General features: G+C 37.2%; 1 protein-coding gene across 1 annotated transcript in view; it reads right to left on the minus strand.

Moving 5' to 3' along the window:
* Window positions 1–20971, minus strand: part of Mcm5 (Minichromosome maintenance 5) — a 216612-nt gene that overhangs the window by 69862 nt on the left and 125779 nt on the right. Inside the window, exons 9-10 of the mRNA XM_067136830.2 lie at window positions 17597–17737; window positions 4997–5173 (exon numbers count right to left, since the gene is read on the minus strand). Of these exons, the coding sequence (XP_066992931.2) occupies window positions 4997–5173; window positions 17597–17737 (318 nt within the window). The remainder of the gene's footprint in view (window positions 1–4996; window positions 5174–17596; window positions 17738–20971) is intronic.

The following is a 20971-nucleotide window of genomic DNA, read 5'->3' on the forward strand; positions in this document are numbered from 1 at the left end:
AGGAACTATTCACAAGAAATTAAAAATATACTTGTATCATACAGGAAATAAGAAAGTAACATTGTCTTCACGGAGAGAAGAGACAAAAATACAATGGTTTCGAATTCACCCAACAATTTTTCCCCTTACTCCATTTTGGTAAAGCAATTACTAGGAATCTACTTTTTTTCACATCTAAAATAATACACAATTCTATACAAATTTAACAGGTTTTAAAATTTATAACACGATTTTCTGTGAGCGTAACAATCTTGTGAAGCTTTAAAATGAAAGTGCTGTCATAACAAATTAATTTAAAAGTGAATACTACAGTAAAACACCTCTTTTAGGTTCTGGAATTTAAGTTTTCCTGCCATTTACAAAACTTTCTATATCTCTGTTCTATTTTAACATGCTCATAATGTAATTCAGGGGGGTGCATTCAGCCGTGCGCAGAAGGTGTTGCATTTTCCTCGCTTAGCGCATGACGTCACGGTGGAACAGCTAGCCACGCGGCACCAGGGTAGATCGAGGCAAATTCTTCAGTTATCACATGTATCGGATGTATTTGTTTACCTTTAAAGTGTGTGGGTGTTTAAAATAGTGTCAGAGGACCTAGTTTATTTTTTCGTTTGTGCTGTTCAAATACATGGAATCTTTCGGCGTTAAATTCATTATCCCTCAACTTGGCAGGTTCGGTCCTGGCTCAGTCCGGTGGTATTTGAAGGTGCTCAAATACGTCAGCCTCGTGTCGGTAGATTTACTGGCACGTAAACGAACTCCTGCGGGATTAAATTCCGACACCTCGGCGTCTCCGAAAACCGTAAAAGAGTAGTTAGTGGGACGTAAAACAAATAACATTAATTATTATTAAATACATTCTCACAGCAAGTTTGAATCACGATTGCCTGGAAAATTTCTTTTCGCGCCTAAGAGGTCTTGGGCATTTTTACGATCATCCATCTCCACCCGATGTGAAAAATAGCATCAGACTGTTGTTGTTAGGAGCCAATTCCAGCGATATTCCTCATTCAAAAAAAAAAAAAAAAAAAAATTGAGTCACCTGTAGCTCCTGCCGAAGGAGGAGAATTTGTTACATTGGCTATGTTTGGCAACATCCTCCCGGATATGACAAGCTCTGGCGATGACTGAGGGTGACAAGAATATTAATGACATTGAATTGCCAGCTGTTGATAGTGATGATCTATCCGTACAGGAAAATACTGACTGTAGTGTGGAGGGATTCAAATACGTTGCAGGGTCCATCGCATATCGCTGGCGAAAATTGGACAGGTCCCTGGGCACGCCTACAGGAGATTTGTTGATACCACCTGATGACCCAAGTCTGGGGTGGGTACACGTGCTGTTTCGGGGAGGTTTGCTCGTCCCTTCCGATAGTTTTATGGAAATTATCACTAAATTCGAGCTGATATTTGCTGAAGTTCACGGACGAACAGATTTGAACAGGGAACCAGAATTTTTGAACAATATGTCTGTGAAGTTGAAAAGCCGTTTTCCTGACGTCCATCCACAAGTCTTGAAATCATGTGCTAAGATCCGAACCTTACTCCGTTTGCGTTGGTTGGCTGCAAAACAGAAATAAAACAGTGAGGCTTCCCGTAATAATTAATTAATTAATGAATGTTATTTGCTTTACGTCGCACTACCTACTTTTATGGTTTTCGGTAACGCCGAGGTGCCGGAATTTTGTCCCGCAGGACTTCTTTTTACGTGCCACTAAATCTGCCGACACGAGGCTGACGTATTTGAACACCTTCAAATACCACCGGACTGAGCCAGGATCGAACCTGGCAAGTTTGGGGTCAGAAGGCCAGCGCCTCAACCGTCTGAGCCACTCAGCCGGCAAAGAGGCTGCCCGTAAGCGAAAAACGAGAATGTGGCATTTATCAACAAATTAAATGTCAAGAAATGTTCGTTACCGTTGTATTTGTTGTTTTAAACTTCGTGTGCAAAGCCACGGGACCTTTGCCTTATGCACAGAACTCGGAAAAGAACTTATTTCATACCCTGTCTCACTTTCATTGACTACGATTCGAACTATAGCCCTTTTGATGAAAATCGGATAGATAGTGAATATACTAGACTGTGATACTCTTCTAGACTTATGTTAACGGAAAGAAAGACAAACCGTTTATTTGGTGCTAGTGTTCCAAGACTTGAAGTTATTACGTATAGCAATGTATCCTGTAAGTTTTCACCGTGAAGTGTTGAACAAATTAACAGTGTTTGTGATATAAAACAAAACCCATCTGTCAGTCAGAGTGAGGTGCATATTCCATGCATTTCGTCAACATCATCTTTACTGAGGTAAGAGTGAATAACAGTAAATAAAAATAGTCTTATTTGTCCAGAATCTGTTGATTTAAACCTAACATATCGCGCACTTCTAATTACCTCTTATTTTGTAGCGCTACGATGTTATACGTACTTTATCTTGTACAGAATGTATATTTCTATAAAATACATTGTATGATGTTCAAAAATTCTAAAATATCACTTCGGTATATTATTAAAATGTGAAACATTACCCGCGCGCTAATACAGTCTGCCGTCAGCGGCTACCAGCGATGTTCCATGGTGACGTCACAGCGACAGCCAATGGCAGCCCGAAACGCGGAATGACTAACCTTACTGTTCTCTATTAACCTTGATGTAATTCTTATCAGCCATTTACGTATAGATCATTTCAAATTTACCATGATTTACGACAATTTTCAGAATTGGTGAATGTGTGAAATGGCTTCTAGATCGTAAAAACATAAATTTCCAGAGGTCGACTGCATCAGTTGTTAATAGGCTGTCTCCTTTACTCGTAGAGTGCGGGCAGGTACTACAGTTATTCACCACTGGATTGATTTCGGTAACAAATGAACGCTGTGTGCAGGCTATTAATTGCGGTAAGAAATGAAGCTGAACATCATCATGCTCTTGCTTCACAATCATCAATTGATGTCTCACTGTTATGTAAACTTTCACAAGCATCCCCTGAAATCATCTTTGATAAGTACGAAGAATGTTATTTGCATCGTTCATACTCTGAAATATTATGCGTGTGGTTTTGTTTTCTTCTGGACAGCAAGAGTGATTTGTGTAGCATAGTTATTTGTTCATGAATTGTATTGATTAGGAAGAACAACCACTAATGCTATATTTATCAACAAATTACATCATCAATAAAGATTATGAAGCTCAAATTATGATACAAGCAAAGTTGTTTCAAAAAATTTGCTTAACACGCACCGACACAGATAGGTCTTATGGTGACGATGGGATAGGAAAAGGCTAGGAGTAGGAAGGAAATGACCATGGCCTTAATTAAGGTACAGCCCCAGCGTTTGCCTGGCATGAAAGTGGGAAATCACGGAAAACCATCTTAAGGGCTGCCGACAGTGGGGTTTGAACCCACTATCTCCCGGATGCAAGCTTACAGCTGTGCGTCCCTAACTACGTGGTCAACTTGCCCGGTTTACCATGTTTCGAATCTAACTCCACAAAAGACGTATCACAAGAAAATTAATAGAGACGTATTCGAAGAATGCTTTGTTAATAATCTTCTCATCTTGAACCCAATTCGTCTTACCATTCAGTTAGAATTGAAAAATTGTCAAACCAATCGTGGAGAAAGAGGAATATGATAAATATTTGGACAAGAAGGGAATCCTTTACAAACCGAACAGCGTCAATTGGAACTTATTGACTGCCATCTTATAGCGTGTTAGGAACGCGAACGATATATCGGGTAGATGATATCAAATTGCAAGAAAGGCGAGTTTTAAGATTATCCCCATACTATTGTTCAAAAATGTCTGTGGAGCCGAGAAAAGGGCCATATGGCACGTAACAACAAGACTCTTATCCTTGAAGAAGAAAGAAAACTTCTGCTTTAAGGAATCGAATTAGGGAGTCCTCAACATCCAGAAATGTGTGTAAAACATGTCATCGAGATTGAGGAAAAGACAATCTGGGGCACACACCAGCTAACAGAGGATACCATTGAACAGATCATAATAAATGCGAATAACTCAGAGAGTGATAACACGCTATGAATAGGGGTATCTAAATTATCTTTCTTAAAGCGATTAAATTTGGAATTATATTGAATATCTTCTTGATTGATTCTGGTAATTGTTTAAATGTTGTATTCTTTCCATAATATGTTAATTAGTTATTATTCTAATTATCCATCGATCTCGCAGTTTCTTGACTGATATTTTAAGCAAGTAGTAATATAACGTGCAAGTGGTCAGAGTTGTTACTGTTGTCTCCCAGGTTATTTGAGATAGGGTATATGTGCACTAGCCGTGAATCTTCGTAGGTGTGCTGGTTATGAGCCCAAACTGACACACTGGGGCAAAACATTGGCAACCAAGAATGAGTTAGCTAGAAAAATTTTTAATTTTCAATAACAGACTAATCATAATGGAATTATAATTTGACAGTGCCTTCGAATGTCAGCAAGAGTGCTCACTAGTGCACGTAACATAAATCGAGACGGAAGAAGATGGATCGTATCCAGTATAAACACTGGAGTGTATAAATACTGATAACGAAAATAATAGCATGTGGTAAATCACTTTTTGTTCTGTGATCACTCGTAAAGCCATAACAATTGGATATTTTCTTTTGGGTGGATGAGTGGAAGGATTCTTGTAACTGTTACACATGTTAATATAGGAATTTTCAAAAATTATTTTTAAGAATCCCTGTTGTTACAGTGAGGTTCGCAATATATGCCATATAAGCTATAGCGTACTTCTATAGGTGTTTTTAATACTTGAAAAGTGTTTGAAATTAGCAATTTTGCGACATATTTGCCAAAATATAACAAAATTGGTCAGTAAACATATGATGCAGGTCTTACTTCATGGCAGGTGGTAAACCCTCACAGTATCATATAGCAACAAAATTCATATCATTCAAACTCAGTATTGATATGTAAATATCATCAGCCACTTAAGAAAAACACAGTAACGTTCAGTTATAAAAGCAAACATACCATATCCCGCGTTTCATCATGTTCATCCTTCACAATGAATATCATATCAAATCTGGACAAAATTGTTGGCATAAAATCTATATTTTCTTCTCCCTTGGTATCATCCCAACGGCCAAACACAGAATTAGCAGCAGCCAAAACAGAACAGCGGGAATTTAATGTTGTTGTTATACCAGCCTGAAAGAAAATGCACAAATGATTGAAAAATCAAATAAAATGAAGTATATTTTAGGCTTCACCTTTTAAATACAATACTGCTTTGTTAAGCAAATTACATCACAACATGTTTACATGTGGTACCAGTTTCGACACCATATCTGTGTCATCAGCCGATCATTCAAAAAGCGCCAAGATATAAGAATCACAGGTCAATATATACACACATAACAAGAAAAGTAGAAAGTGTTTTACTTAAAAATAAGTTTGTACATGATAAAAGTCCACATTATAGCTAAATCTTTTTCACTAGAATATAACGCATTTGACATTGTAAGTCTTTTTCATCTTGATGTGAGGAGGAACACACACATTGATGCCAAGCCCTGACAAAGCATATGTATAAAACATTAAGCTGACACATTAAAAATCTTAAAATAGTTGTAGTTATTTAAGATGTAGGGATAATGTAATTTATGTCAATTTTATTATTTTTCAGCTCAAATGTAAGAAAAATACCTCATAGATGAACTTAGAAATACTGCAATGCATCTGACACGAGTACAGAAATCTGTATCAACGCAACCTTTCTACTAGTCCACTTTTCAGCAGCGACTAACAACCATATTCTTCAAACCTATGCACTGCAATGTTGGGAGCTAATATGTCCCTGCATAAACCGGAGCATCTTCGAATTTCAACAACCTGCCGGGAGCAATCACCAAGTTGGAGAAGAGTGGCGTGCCCCTGGTGGAGTCATTTAGGATTGTGGAAGAAGTCGGGGAAAGTTTTGACCGAACCTCTGGAAAGGCAGCCGCTTTCAGCGAAATAAAACCAGATAGAGTTTTGTCCAATCACTCTCAGTACAAAAACATTATGCATGAGAGAGGAACAGGAATGTTACCGGTAAACATTGAAACGTTTCTTGTAAATTTTTTTGTAGTAATTGAGTGTTATTAAATTATTATTAAATTATTTTTCATGCCTATTTTGTTGCCTATTTTACACGTTAGTACCTATTTAAATGCCTATTTTGGCTAATTTAAGAGCCTATATGCCTGCCTATTTTAACTGTTTTTAGTGCCTATAATTCTCGTCTCTAGTAATCAAACATTCCGCACAGTTCTTCATCATCAACATTCGTCAGTACTTCAAACACTTCAACATATGTAAGTGGAATGAATGCAAGTGAAAGGAGCATGTGCGTATGTAGTTTGATGTTTCGATTATCTACATCATTACATGACTCTTGAAGACCTGCCTGAATATTACTGCAAATGTTCTGACTAAGGAGAAAGGAACAAGTTTTTTGTGATTTTGAAGCCATTTCTTTTCAGTTTTGACTTGGTTAAATTCTGTTTAACACATTGGAAATGCCGCTCGTAGAAACTACGGGTGTGCTATTCCATTGTTGCTGACAGAGCTCGGAGAATTTACAGGCAAGTTTTCATTGTAGCTGCCATTTCAGTGAGCTGTGATTTCACTAGGTTACTGTTGGATGCTTCTGTAAGCATAAAATGTACTAGTTATGATCATAAGTCGAGAGCTCTTCTTTCGAGGCATTGATAACACAGCCACGTTCCTACATAACCTGAGGCTGCGTCATCATTGACTCTCAGCTGTGAAATGAGCGGGAAAGTATGTACGGTACATGCGGACAGGAAGTGTATGTGTTCGAGAGGGAGGCTTGTTTGTGTAATTCTTGTGAATATTTAGCTTGTCTAATTCAAGTGTACGAAATTTCAACAACGAATCCATAATGGATGTTCTTATGGAAGACATGAGTTCTGAAAATGTGGATAACAATTACACACTAATGATAATTCTGGCGCTTCAGGCAAGTAAATGTAGATGAGATAATTTCAAATTGGTGTGAAGTGTAACATAGTTTTATACTGGTTCCTGAGGTGGGTTCTGTAATACAGTTTTACACCGCTTCCTAAAAATGTGGGTGTTCCCCAGGTACAGATGACAACCTGCAGTAACCTGATGCAACACCGTCGTCAAACAACAAACAGTGGGAAAGCAAATTACTGGTTGTAAACAAGGATACCGGTGCCAATTGACCAATTTGGTTAGAATCTGTATTTAGTGTGTTTCAGTAGGTGTGTCCAAAATGTTAGACAAATTTCAAAATATTAACCCAACTGGCAACCATAGCTGCATCAGAATTTTTTTTTGTAGTTTGTAAAACTCATCTTCATGCACTTATATTTAAAAATTGCTACATTAATATGATATTTAAAACTCATTTTTGTGTAGAAGAAGAAAGTGTGATCTTTCTAAATATTCCAAAAGATATTACTATCATTGCTTCGCCTAGCATTGAAAAAACTTAAAAAACAATTAAAAATCCTGTGATATCCAGAGGGGAACACATTGACAAATGGCTGTCTCCTACGTGTTAAATATTTCTAAAATTTTTTGGGTGTGATCTGATAGGATTTGAAGACGTATTTTCAGGTAGTTCCTAAATTTATTTATTCATAAATTATTTTCGACAGACTGAATAACCTACGGTTATAAAAGAAACAAGGATTCCACACAATCTGGTTTCATTAATAACCTGTTCCCTAACCAATTTGTACATGCTCTGTTCCTCTGATGTTATGAAAGCAAATACAAAAGATAAAGTTACATGAATTTCTTCATCTTTGAGATGAAGGCCTAGACACATTATTAATCCAATAATAGTAAACAATCTGAGCAAACAGATTAGGAACAAAGGTGGCAACCTTTGAAGTGGGTTATCAGTAATCCCATTTTGCGCAGCCCCCCCCCAAACGTTTACGAGTCAAATCCAAAGCACCCCGTTTGCCCTTTCCTACAGCAATCTATTCTAAAGTATATCATATTACGCAATAAAATTTGCTCATTACCTGTTAGTTCTGCGATAAAAAATTCTTTGTAGCTTGTTTCGCACCTAGCAGCTGCTTTTCGGTGTAGGTTTTCTTGTAACATACTTCCGCCTGAGATGACATTTTCGTCTTTAAAACCATAAGCGATTCCAGTGTAGATGTTCTTAATGTAGGCCTGAATTCTGTCTGATTTTTCCTAACAACACTGAAAATTCTTTCTGTGGGAGAGCTACTATGAGGTACATGCAACATTACTTAAGGTTTTATACTTAATTTGTCCACTTTCATTTTTAAGCTCTGCAATGTTGCCCCAATTCACATCAATGTTTGGTCCATGTACAATATATTCCGGGAAAGTATCACACGGGTAAACTGCAAATTCCTCTTCAAGTTTGTCATGTTCACTTTCTTTGACCAAAGTTGGGAATCTTCGAACAAAGTATTCAAGAGATGAATAGGAAGCCTTCATTCTGAGAGAGATGTCTACAACTTCGGCATGATGAAGAAATTCATCATTAAGGGGAAATTTCCTGGTAATGTAACTGCAAGCTGCCATATAAAACTCTCTTACAGAATTATAAAACATCTCTTCATCACAGTCATTATCTTTCAAGTATGCCCTAGCTTTTGCTCCAATTACCAAGTCCTCATTGGCTTTCTGGTATTTCCCCCTCTTGAATTCAACACTCAAAAAGGAGGTAGATTCTGACTGAAGAGAACATGGATGAACAAATCTGACCAATAGGTCAGTTAAAAGACCAGTAAGTTTCCTCCTAAGAAGATGTATGGCTGGAGCATCTTGTTGCAGAAATATATTCACAGAGTTAAAAACAGGAAGTGTACTCTGAAGAAAGTAGCAAAACAGTTATGTGTGTGGGTCTTGTATGAAAGATTTCACAATTTCAAACTGCTTGGTGGTCTCATTTTTATGGTGGGTCTCACTACAAAACATGAGTGTCAAAGCTTCCCACTGCGCAAGAACTCTATCAATAGACTGAAGAAGCGAGAGCAAATGGGTACTAACATATTTCAAAATTTTGTGACCCTCTGTGCCACAAACAGCCCGGTAAACTTTCAACGTGTTTTGCCCTTTAGAACTCTTATCAAGATAGTAATATAACTGAACCGAAAAGTTCTCTACATTGAGTGGCAACTGGGCTGCTGCTTTTTGTGCACATGTGTGTATGAGATGACATGAACAACCCGGGACACAAACAGAAGAATGCCTGTCCTTCACAAATTTGGCAACACCTTTATTTGCCCCTATCATTGTGTATGCATTGTCGTCAGATGAAAAAGAAATGCAATTTTCCCATGGAATGCCTAAAGAAGACAATTCACTATTAATAACAGAGAAAATTCCCTCACCGGTATTGTCGGTACTCTCTAACATGACAATATAAGAGTTGATATTTGACCTCTCTGAGCATTAAAGAAAGAGACAACTATAGGATGGAGTGGGTGTGTGAGAAACTGGGAGTGAGATTTCTAGATCCTAATGGGTGATTAGGAGACAGGGATCTGCGCCCAGATGGCCTTCACTTAAACCGCAGTGGTACATATACGTTCGGAAACTTGTTTAGAAGGGTTATAGGCAAGTACATTCAGGGAAACGGGGTGGCCTAGGGAGCGGTGTTAAGAAAACAGGGAACTGGAAATGGGATGACATAAAAATGTTAGTGCTCAACTGTAGAAGCATTGTAAACAAAGGAATCGAATTAAGTAATTTAATAGATATATACTTACCAGATATTGTAATAGGAGTTGAATCATGGCTGAGAAATGATATAATGGATGCAGAGATATTCGCAAGGAACTGGAGTGTGTATCGTAGAGATAGGATAGGAATGGTAGGAGGGGGAGTATTCATTCTGGTGAAAGAAGAATTTGTAAGCTACGAAAAAGTTAAGGATGAAAAACATGAAATTCTGGGTGTAAGGCTCTTCTCTAAAGATAATAGGCAACTTGATGTCTTTGGAGTGTACAGACCGGGAAAGGGTAGCGCTGACGCTGATTCAGGATTATTTGATAAGATAATCAGCTGTGTTGGAAATGATATGGAAAGGAATGTGGTAGTAGCAGGTGATCTCAATTTACCAAATGACAATTGGGAAGGTAATGCGAACAACAGGAAGCATGACCAACAAATGGCAAATAAGTTAATATGGGAAGAGCACCTGATTCAGAAAGTGATGGAACCAACTAGAGGGAAGAATATATTGGATGTGGTGCTGATAAAACCAGATGAGCTCTATAGAGAAACCGAAGTAATAGATGGTATTAGTGATCACGAAGCTGATTTGTCGTAGTTAAAAATAAATGTGAAAGAAAGGAAGGTATTAAAATTAGGACTATTAGGCAGTACCATACGGCTGATAAAACAGGTATAAGAGAGTTTTTTAAAAGTAACTATGATCGCTGGAAAATGGTAAATAAAAATGTAAACAGACTTTGGGATGGGTTTAAAGGAATTGTTGAGGAATGTGAAAATAGGTTTGTTCCTTTAAAGGTGGTAAGGAATGGTAAGGATCCACTATATTATAACAGAGTAAAGAGACTAAGAAGGAGGTGCAGACTGGAAAGAAATAGAGTTAGAAATGGCTGTGGAAGTAAGGAGAAATTGAAGGAACTTACTAGGAAATTGAATCTAGCAAAGAAATCAGCTAAGGATAACATGATGGCAAGCATAATTGGTGGTCATACAAATTTTAGTGAAAAATGGAAGAGTATATATAGGAACTTTAAGGCAGAAACAGGTTCAAAGAAGGACATTCCAGGAATCATTAATGAACAAGGGGAGTGTGTATGCGAGGATCTTCAAAAGGCAGAAGTATTCAGTCAGCAGTATGTAAAGATTGTTGGTTACAAGGATAATGTCCAGATAGGGGATGTGAGTAACACTAAAGAAGTATTAAAATTTACCAATGATAACAATGCCATTTACAGTAAGATACAAAAGTTGAAAACTAGAAAACCAGCTGGAATTGATAAGATTTCTGAGGATATACTGAAGGCAATGGGTTGGGATATAGTACCATATCTGAAGTACTTATTTGATTATTGTTTGGTTGAAGGAGCTATACCAAATGAATGGAGAGTTGCTATAGTAGCCCCTGTGTATAAAGGAAAGGGTGATAGACATAAAGCTGAAAATTACAGGCCAGTCAGTTTGATATGCATTGTACGTAAGCTTTGGGAAAGCATTCTTTCTGATTATATTAGACATGTTTGCAAAATTAATAACTTATTTGACAGAAGGCTGTTTGGGTTTAGGAAAGGTTATTCGACTGAAGCTCAGCTTGTAGAATTTCAGCAAGATATAGCAGATATCCTTGTATTCAGGAGGCCAAATGGACTGTATTGCGATTGACCTGTATAAGGCATTTGATAGGGTAGATCATGGAAGACTACTGGCAAAAATGAGTGCAATTGGACTAGAAAAAAGAGTGACTGAATGGGCGACTATATTTCTAGAAAATAGATCTCAGAGAATTAGAGTAGGTGAAGCTTTATCTGACCCTGTAATAATTAAGAGGGGAATTCCTCAAGGCAGTATTACTGGACCTTTATGTTTTCTTATATATATCAATGATATGTGTAAAGAAGTGGATTCAGAGATAAGGCTGTTTGCAGATGATGTTATTCTGTACGGAGTAATAAATAAGTTACAAGATTGTGAGCAGCTGCAGGGTGACCTCGATAGTGTTGTGAGATGGACGGTGGACAATGGTATGATGATGAACGGGATTAAAAGTCAGGTTGTGAGTTTCACAAATAGGAAAAGACCTCTCAGTTTAATTACTGCATTGATGGGGTGAAAGTTCCTTTTGGGGATCATTGTAAGTACCTAGGTGTTAATATAAGAAAAGACCTTCATTGGGGTAATCACATAAATATGATTGTTGATAAAGGGTACAGATCTCTGCACAGGGTTATGAGGGTATTTAGGGGTTGTAGTAAGGTTGTAAAGGAGAGGGCATATAAGTCTGTGGTAAGACCCCAACTAGAGTATGGTTCCAGTGTATGGGGCCCTCACCAGGATTACTTGATTCAAGAACTGGAAAAAATCCAAAGAAAAGCAGCTCGATTTGTTCTGGGTGATTTCTGACAAAAGAGTAGCGTTACAAAAATGTTGTATAGTTTGGGCTGGGAAGATTTGGGAGAAAGAAGATGAGCTGCTCGACTAAGTGGTATGTTATTTCTAGAGATATCAAGTTTCTCAAAGATTGCTTGAAATTGGAGTTGATACCTAAATTTCTCAAATCTTTACAAAGAAAAAGTCATCCCTATTCAAAATCTAATGCCACTCAAAAGAAAGTAAACAACATATGGTTGAAAAATGAAATTAAACTATTATACAAGAAGAAATCTTTACTAAATTTACAATTATATAGGACTCATTTGACCATCTCTCAGAAATTACTCCCACTTGAATGGAGCTCATTTTTAAGGTACACTGACCTCAAACTATCTTACGTATTAGACAAGAAACAGAAAACCCTAAATCATAAATTACTTTGTCTTCAAGAAAACAAATGTAAAACTCCCGACCAAAATACAAACAACAAAGTGTCCCCTTCCCATTTGACTAACATTCCCACTACAATCAACCTATCTAATGCAACCTTCTCTAACCAAGAATTAAATCTATTAGATAAAGGCATCAAACATAATTGGCCTAATCACAAAAAGGCAGAAGACATCATCACTACCATCGCTGAAACCGAAACTAATATCGATAAACAAATCCCAATTGATAAACAGAATGACGTACGATATGAAGTAAAAAAGAAACTCCCAACTTTGATTAATGAGATAACATCTAATAATAACTACAATGTCTCGAAACAAATTCTAAACCTAAAATCCAAAATCCATAACAACAACGTCGTAATTACAAAAGCAGATAAGGGCAACACCATAGTAATAATGAACAAACAAGATTACATCAATAAAACTGAAACCTTTTTTTCAGACAATACCTATACCTTAATTAACAAAGATCCAACAAACAAAATACAGCGTAACTTAAAGAACCTTCTTAAAAATTCCAACTTCATTTTAAATGATCAAGATTATCAGAAATTAACTGTAATGAACCCAAAATTACCTACAGTGAGATCACTGCCCAAAATTCATAAAAATGATGTCCCCATTCGGCCTATAATTAATAGTATCAATAGTCCTACCTATAAAACCTCTCAATTCCTACACAAATTCCTAAAAAAACACTTCAAATTTCACAACTCCAACCCCATAAAGAACTCGATCGAACTTTGTAATTCCCTAAATAAGTTCAGTCTACAACCAAACCACGTTTTATGTTCCTTTGACATCACCAACATGTATACTAATATCCCTATCAACAATACTATTAACATCATAAAAAACAATCTGTTGAAACATAGCACATTGAGTAAAATCGAAATTGATGAATGGTTAAAATTACTTAATTTCGTTTTAGACAACAACTATTTTACCTTCAATAAGAAAATTTACAAACAAGAAGGTCTAGCGATGGGAGACCCGTTATCTGGAATACTAGCCGATATATACTTAGATAATCTCGAACATAGTAAGATTATTAATAACATCAACGGACTCTGTCTTTGGCATCGCTATGTTGATGATACCATAGCTATCATTGACAAACAAATCAACAACAGCAATAACATACTATCATTCCTCAACAACTTAGATAATAATATTAAATTCACTAAAGAAGATGAGTTTAATAACTCTTTGAACTTCTTAGATATCAAAATCACACGAGCATTGAACAAATTCGACTTCCAAATATACAGAAAACCCACCTTTTCTCCAACAACCATAAAAAATGATTCTTTACATCCCAACTCACATAAAAAAGCCACTTATCACAGTTTAATATATAGAGCATTAAAGATCCCTATGTCTTCTACTAATTTAAAGAAAGAATTACTATTCATCAAGGAAATAGCTAAATTCAATGGATTTAACACGAATATGATTGATAAAATCATCAATAAAACCAAACTGAAACTAGCTACCAATTTAACTCCATTAAAACCCGTCAAACCTAAATACGCTAAATTCACGTTCACTAACCATAGCATTTACCCGATAACCAATTCATTAATGAAGCACGAAATAAAAATAGCCTACACAACAAAAAACACTAATCGTAATTTATTCTTCAATCACAACTCTATCAACATCACAGACAATAGTTACTCTGGATCAGGAATATACAGATTGAAATGCTCTACATGTAATTTTTCTTATGTTGGCCAAACTGGCCGCAGCTTCTCTACCAGATACGCCGAGCATTACAATGCCCAAAGACACAACAAATTCTCCGCAATGGCCAACCATATGAGGGACACCGGGCATAAATTCACCACAATAGAACAAGACCTCCATATCCTAAAAAGAGTCGATAAAAGCAAACTCATGACAGAATATGAAAACTTATTTATTTTCCTCGACCAACATTTTAATAAAGATAAAAATCTAAATGACACTATTGATAAAAAAAGCCCCTTGTATGAACAGATTCTTATTTTATTACGAGAATCAACTTCCCTCACCAACAAATTCTTAAAAATCTTCAACCTCACATCAATTAGAGTTCCCACCTCCCCTACAGCTAATATACCCCCCTCCCTTCCCCCCGCCGCTAGTACCTCTAATTCAAATACAACCAATAAACCCTTAGCCACACCCACCGGAACATCGCTCCCTCCAATAGCCTTACACCGTTACAACACGCGCAGTAATACACTCTCTTCCTTCCCTCCCACCAATAGCAGCCCCCCTCCATTAGTTACGTCAACGCAAACAGATCCCCCTCCAGCACAAAACTTCAGTTATAACACACGTAGCAAGAAGTCTACTGTTGCAAATACTTCTAACTCATAATATTACAAGCTATCTTTGTCACCGTCAAATGGTAAGTGCATACGATTCTACTTCAATATTTTTCAAATATCTTTTCACACAATTAACTCTACGTTTTCTTGCTTCCATTTACAGATTCCACTTGTATATGCTTTTTCAACTAGAATATCTACAAACTCACAATTTACAACATTTGAACATCACTTCAAATTTTGAGATGGTCCATAGTGATCCTATTTGAAACTGTTCTTCAACTTCTATTCACCAACTTCATATCCTCAACGTGTCCTACAACTTCACCATATGCATCTGACTTTCGTCTTTTATCTTCAAGATCATGATGAACTTCGAATCTCTCGACTAACTTTGACTTTTATTCTCTCCTCTTTACTTTGATTATATAAGATTTTTCGCCATCGTCTAATTATAACCGCCATGACTATCAACTTTACTTTTATGCAATCTTACTACTTGTTGTATAACAATCTGTTGTTTTATCCATTGTACTTATTTTAGCAGCCTTCTAATGTTAATTTTGTTAATACTTCCACTATTGTATCTCATCACATTGTATTTTCAAACCATCATTGTTATTTTTAATGTTATTTTACTTCAAATCTCTTCAAGATTTTAAAATTCATTTCATCACTACATGTTATTTAGACGCTTATTTTTAATTTAAGGTTAAGACTGTGGCTGATGATGCCTTCAGGGAAGGCGAAACATGTCCCACTATTAGCTAACAAATTTATGTAAATCATCCAAGACGATTTTGTATTGATTAGGTGGTCTAATAAATAACTTAATGTTATTATTTCAATCTAAGTGGTATGTTCCGAGCTGTCAGTGGAGAGATAGCGTGGAATGACATGAGTAGGCGAATAAGTTTGAGTGGCGTCTTTAAAAGTAGGAAAGATCATAATATGAAGATTAAGTTGGAATTCAAGAGGACAAATTGGGGCAAATATTCGTTTATAGGAAGGGAAGCTAGGGATTGGAATAACTTACCAAGGGAAATGTTCAATAATTTTCCAATTTCTTTCGAATCATTTAAGAAAAGGCTAGGAAAACAACAGATAGGGAATCTGCCACCTGGGTGACTGCCCTAAATGCAAATCAGTAGTGATTGATTGATTGATTGATTGATTGATTGATTGATTGATTGATTGATAAAGTTTAACTGCATTTGAATCCATACTACCATCAGTAGCCAAGGAAAAAGGTGTTATTTGCAAAAGTTCACTTATTTCATTTTTTGCAACAGATGCCGTGTATTGAACTAAAGCAGAGGTTTTAGTTCTTGCACAACCATATTTTTGCGATACTTTAGAGTCGGGGAATATTGATCTAAACAAATTTCCAGCGTGATCTGAAACTGATAACAGAATATTATGCTCCAAAAGAAATGATGTGAACAATAATTCGGCATTTGTCACCGCAGTTTCATTACTTTTTACAAAGAATGATGAAACACACTGGTTTCGTAATTTTGATTCATCGTATGTGTGATGTTTCTTGGATTCTATGTGTCTTCTGCAATCATCTCGTCCACCGTGAGCCACAGGGAAATCACACGAACACACACTGCAGAACACGTGGTTTTCACTAATACGTGAGGCAAGTAAGCATGGCTATTCCTTTGTGTAAACGTCTCGGTATTTCTGTAACATTGCTGTCTTCTTAGAAGAAGATGCAATTTGACAATTGCTCCGCTTCATTTCACAAAACCAATCACTACTTTTAGAATCAACGTCTAGGATAATTAGAATTGAAATGCGCTAAATATACTATTCTTTCTACGCACACAACAGAGAGCCGAATGCGCGCACAGGAGAACAGCAGAGCAAGGAGTAGTGAGTAGTAAGGAGTAGAGCCTACCTCACGGCCGACTTGATACGTTATTGGCGCGTCATTCTAGCTAAGAGAGCAGCGTATATCTATGTAGCTGGCCGTGATTTCACAATGCTCGCCGGAAACAAAAGGAAGTGACGACCAAATAATGGCCAAATATGTTTAGTAGCCAACGTACAAACATTGAAACAAGGAGGGTTGACCAGTAATACTCTAAGAGATTGAACATTTTTTACTTCTTTCCTTTTTTTCGCAGAAATTATTTTTTATCGTGACAAGGTTGCTTTTCCGTAATAATTTCCCCTTCGTCCGTAATGCCGTAATCGTGAAGTGAAATCCGTAATAGTTGGCACCTCTGTAGGAGACACTTTGAAGGTGCTGCCAAGGAACAAATTATGGCTTTTTATTAGTAATTCTAAATTCTACTGTGTGCTACATATCAATATTTGCCCGCTGTTAAGATCCCTGTAGTCATCGTCAAGAGACTTTACAAAATAATTTACTCCGCCTTTGTAGATGAAATAATTTCTGGTTCACACTGCATTACAGGTAATTTGGATCGCACATCAAATTTACTAAATTCCTAAATAACATGTCTTAGCAACTGACATTATTGTTTTCTTGAGAGTTAAAATATTAAGAAAATGATGCATTGGGAACACTATATTAGAATATGCATTTAAGAAACATTAGTAAATTTGTTCTTTAGGAAATTCAAAGGTTAGGAATATTGGTTTATAAATAATATAGGAAATTTATGTTATGAAATATCAGTTTTAGGAAACATATTTTACAGAAAATAATAGGAAATTATACAGGAAATAAAAGAGACGTGAAAATATGCCATTTTACTAACCTTAGCTATTGATATTGTCTGCTGTTCCATAGCCTCATGGATGGCAACACGGTCATCTTCTCTCATTTTGTCAAACTCATCAATACACACCACACCACCATCAGCTAGTACCATGGCTCCACCTTCCATAACAAAATTACGCTGAAAGGAGACAATAATTAAGTTGTAGACAACCACAAAGCAATGAAACTCATACAATAACACCTGTACGGGGTTGGTTGAGAAAGTGTGCGTGTACTGAAATTAAAAAACCATCTACAGAATCAGAATCTATTAGTAGCTCGTGAACTCTCAAATACTGTATAACCATAACCTAGACCTTTGTAGTTTCTCACTCAGATCTGGAGGCAGAAGTGTAATTATTGGTCATTATATAAAATATTTAATTACTAGTCAGATCAGGCTTATATAAGGCCAAACATTCCATCCAATGAGGGTCACGGCGCAATATACTGTGTCTCACAGGAAGTAGCACAGCAGTTACGATGCAATATATTCTGTGTCGAACTTCCAAGTGTCATATCTTTGTTTCTCTATATTTTTGAGCAATGGTTCAAAACATAACGCCATCCGACATCTATTGGCTACGTTACTGATGTTTGCACGTGTTCGTATCCTCACGGAAAGTTCTGTAAACTTAGTTTTTGTGTGCAAATGTCTATGGCTTTTGGAAATCAACTGCTAGCTGACGAACATGGCCACTCACGGTCGTGCTGAAGTAGTACTAGATCATGAGAAAGTGTTTGAAATTTTGACGAATGATGTACATGCAAATTCTGATTTTTCCCATACAGATGAATAAGTTTATGACAACCTCCTTCCTGAAAATATCGTAATCGAGGATGAAGGAGCAAGTGATAGTGACTAAGAAGAATTTCAATCACCATTTGCAGAGAGGGGGGAAACTTGTATCATGCACAATTCATGGAAAATAATTATCCGGCAACTCCTCTCTCAGCCTGAGTACAATAACAGACAGATGTAATTGTGAAAGGACTGCCTTAATTTTTAAGAATTATGCTGAGGGTCACGTACACAAACATACCACAGAAGATTAATTTCTTATACATAAAAAGCAAATTAAAGCCAATTTTCTATTAATAAAAATATCGGTACCTTCAAATATTGGGGTGCACAAATTGAATTACAGTATTCGCGTTTACAGGATACGGTTCAGATAGCCATTTTCCATACATGTACGCGATTCGTCGAGCTGGATATCGATTTCAAAGTAATCAAACATGTAAGAAGTAACGCTATTGGCTAGGTAGGAACGTCACATTTACAATCAACCAATAAACGTTACAGTTTTACATCTCTACCTTCAGCACTGCATTTCATTTACTCATTGTTTATCTTTCGTTCATGAAGCAACGTGTGTATTGGTGTGCCAGTTAACTCTTTCGCCAATAGGGATCAAAAGAAGTGAAAGCAGTTTCCTTTAAAAGAAAAATGTGAAATACTTTGTGAAGTGGAGAAAGAAGGGAAAAAAGGAGAAATAGAGAAGAAGTATGGCATCAGCCCTTCAACACTATCTACTTTTCTAAAACGGAAAAGATAGAGCAGAATATTGATGATGATGCCCTTGGCCCACAACGAAAGATGAAATGAAATGTCGTATGGCTTTTAGTGCCGGGATATCCCCCAGGACGGGTTCGGTTCGCCAGGTGCAGGTCTTTCTATTTGACGCCTGTAGGCGACCTGCACGCCGTGATGAGGATGAAATGATGATGAACACAACACATACACCCAGCCCCCGTGCCATTGGAATTAACCAATTATGATTAAAATCCCCGACCTGGCCGGGAATCAAACCTGGGACCCTCTGAACCGAAGGCCAGTACGCTGACCGATCAGCCAAAGAGTCGGCCAACGAACGATGATGAGGACAGCAGATTATGAGGAGGTGGACAAAGGCGTTTATACGTGGTTTGTCAAAATGCAGACCAGAAACATTCCTGTCAATGGCCCGCTGTTATGCGAGTATGCATGATCCTTTCCACGTTCGACTGGATTTCTGGAATTTATGGGGAGTACTGGTTGGCTACGTAGGTTCTGCGAAAACTGCATTATTCTACAAATTAATGCCGAACAAAACCCTTGAATTCAAGGGAAATAAGTGTTCTGGGGGCAAAAATTCAAAAGAACGGATAACGGCTCTATTGAGCACCAACTCTGCAGAGATGGATAAACTGAAGCCTCTCATAATTGGAAAGTTTGGGAAGCCAAGGTGCTTCAAAGGAGTACAACATCTGCCCTGCGAATATAGGCAAAACAACAAGGCTAGGATGACATCAGTGATCTTCGAAGACTGGTTGGTGTGCCTGGAACGTCGGATGAAGGCCGAAAAGAGGAGAATTCTTCTCATCATAGACAATTGCTCCTCTCACAATTGTGAACCTCGCCATTTGGAGCATGTGAAAGTTTTATTTTTGCCTCCAAATACTACCTCAGTTCTGCAGCCACTGGATCAGGGGATAATTCACGTGGTGAAGCGGCATTACTGAGCTCATGTGGTCCGGCGTATGCTATGTAACATTGCCTCAAGAGAGACATTAGTGTCAACTTATTGGAAGCAATGCAGATTTTCAGTGCTGCATGGAGATCACTGAAAGAAGAGGTAATCAGGAACTGCTTTAGAAAAGCTGGAGTGGGTTATGGAGAAAACAACATTGCAGAAAGTGAAGAGCTGGATGCAGAATCAAAGAACTGGATGCATTTGAGTGAAAAGGTGGGATGTGCCAACAAGTGTAAATATTACTGATTATGTCAATGTGGAATATGATGTGTTAGTGGCAAAGGAAATCGCTGAAGAAGAGATTGTGGCAGATATTATAAAAGTGATAGGAATCAGTGTGGTGCTGAGGTGGAATAGGAAGATGTGCCTCAAAGTGTTCAACCGAGTTTGACTCGTGTGCAGGCAATAAACATGGCACGTAGTCTTCACGATTTTCTTCTGTCAAAAAGTGATGTGCCAGAAACTGTGTTAAATTCAAGTGCAGCGGTTGCTGACTACCTTGAATATTCGTTTGTGTCCGGGAGTGTTCAGAAGAAAATCTGAGATGCTGAGAACTTCTTGCAAGTACCTGTACTTTATATCATTACTTCATGTAAATATACCGAATACCACCCGCCACCGAATAAAACCCGCACCCTTATTTTGAAAGAACAAAATTTAAAAACAAAGTAAAGTCAAAATTATTTACAATCTTTACTAACACACATAAAATGATTATAAAATACAAATAAAAGTAAACAAACATTTCCAGAAAGATATCCAACGAGTTCATTCATCATCATCAGTACCAACTTCGGAACTTTCATCACCATCCCACAAAATGTCATCGCTGCCATCCACAGCAATAGAAATGCTAC

The sequence above is a fragment of the Anabrus simplex genome, chromosome 1 (genome assembly GCF_040414725.1).
Source record: "Anabrus simplex isolate iqAnaSimp1 chromosome 1, ASM4041472v1, whole genome shotgun sequence".
Classification (NCBI taxonomy): Eukaryota; Metazoa; Arthropoda; class Insecta; order Orthoptera; family Tettigoniidae; genus Anabrus; species Anabrus simplex.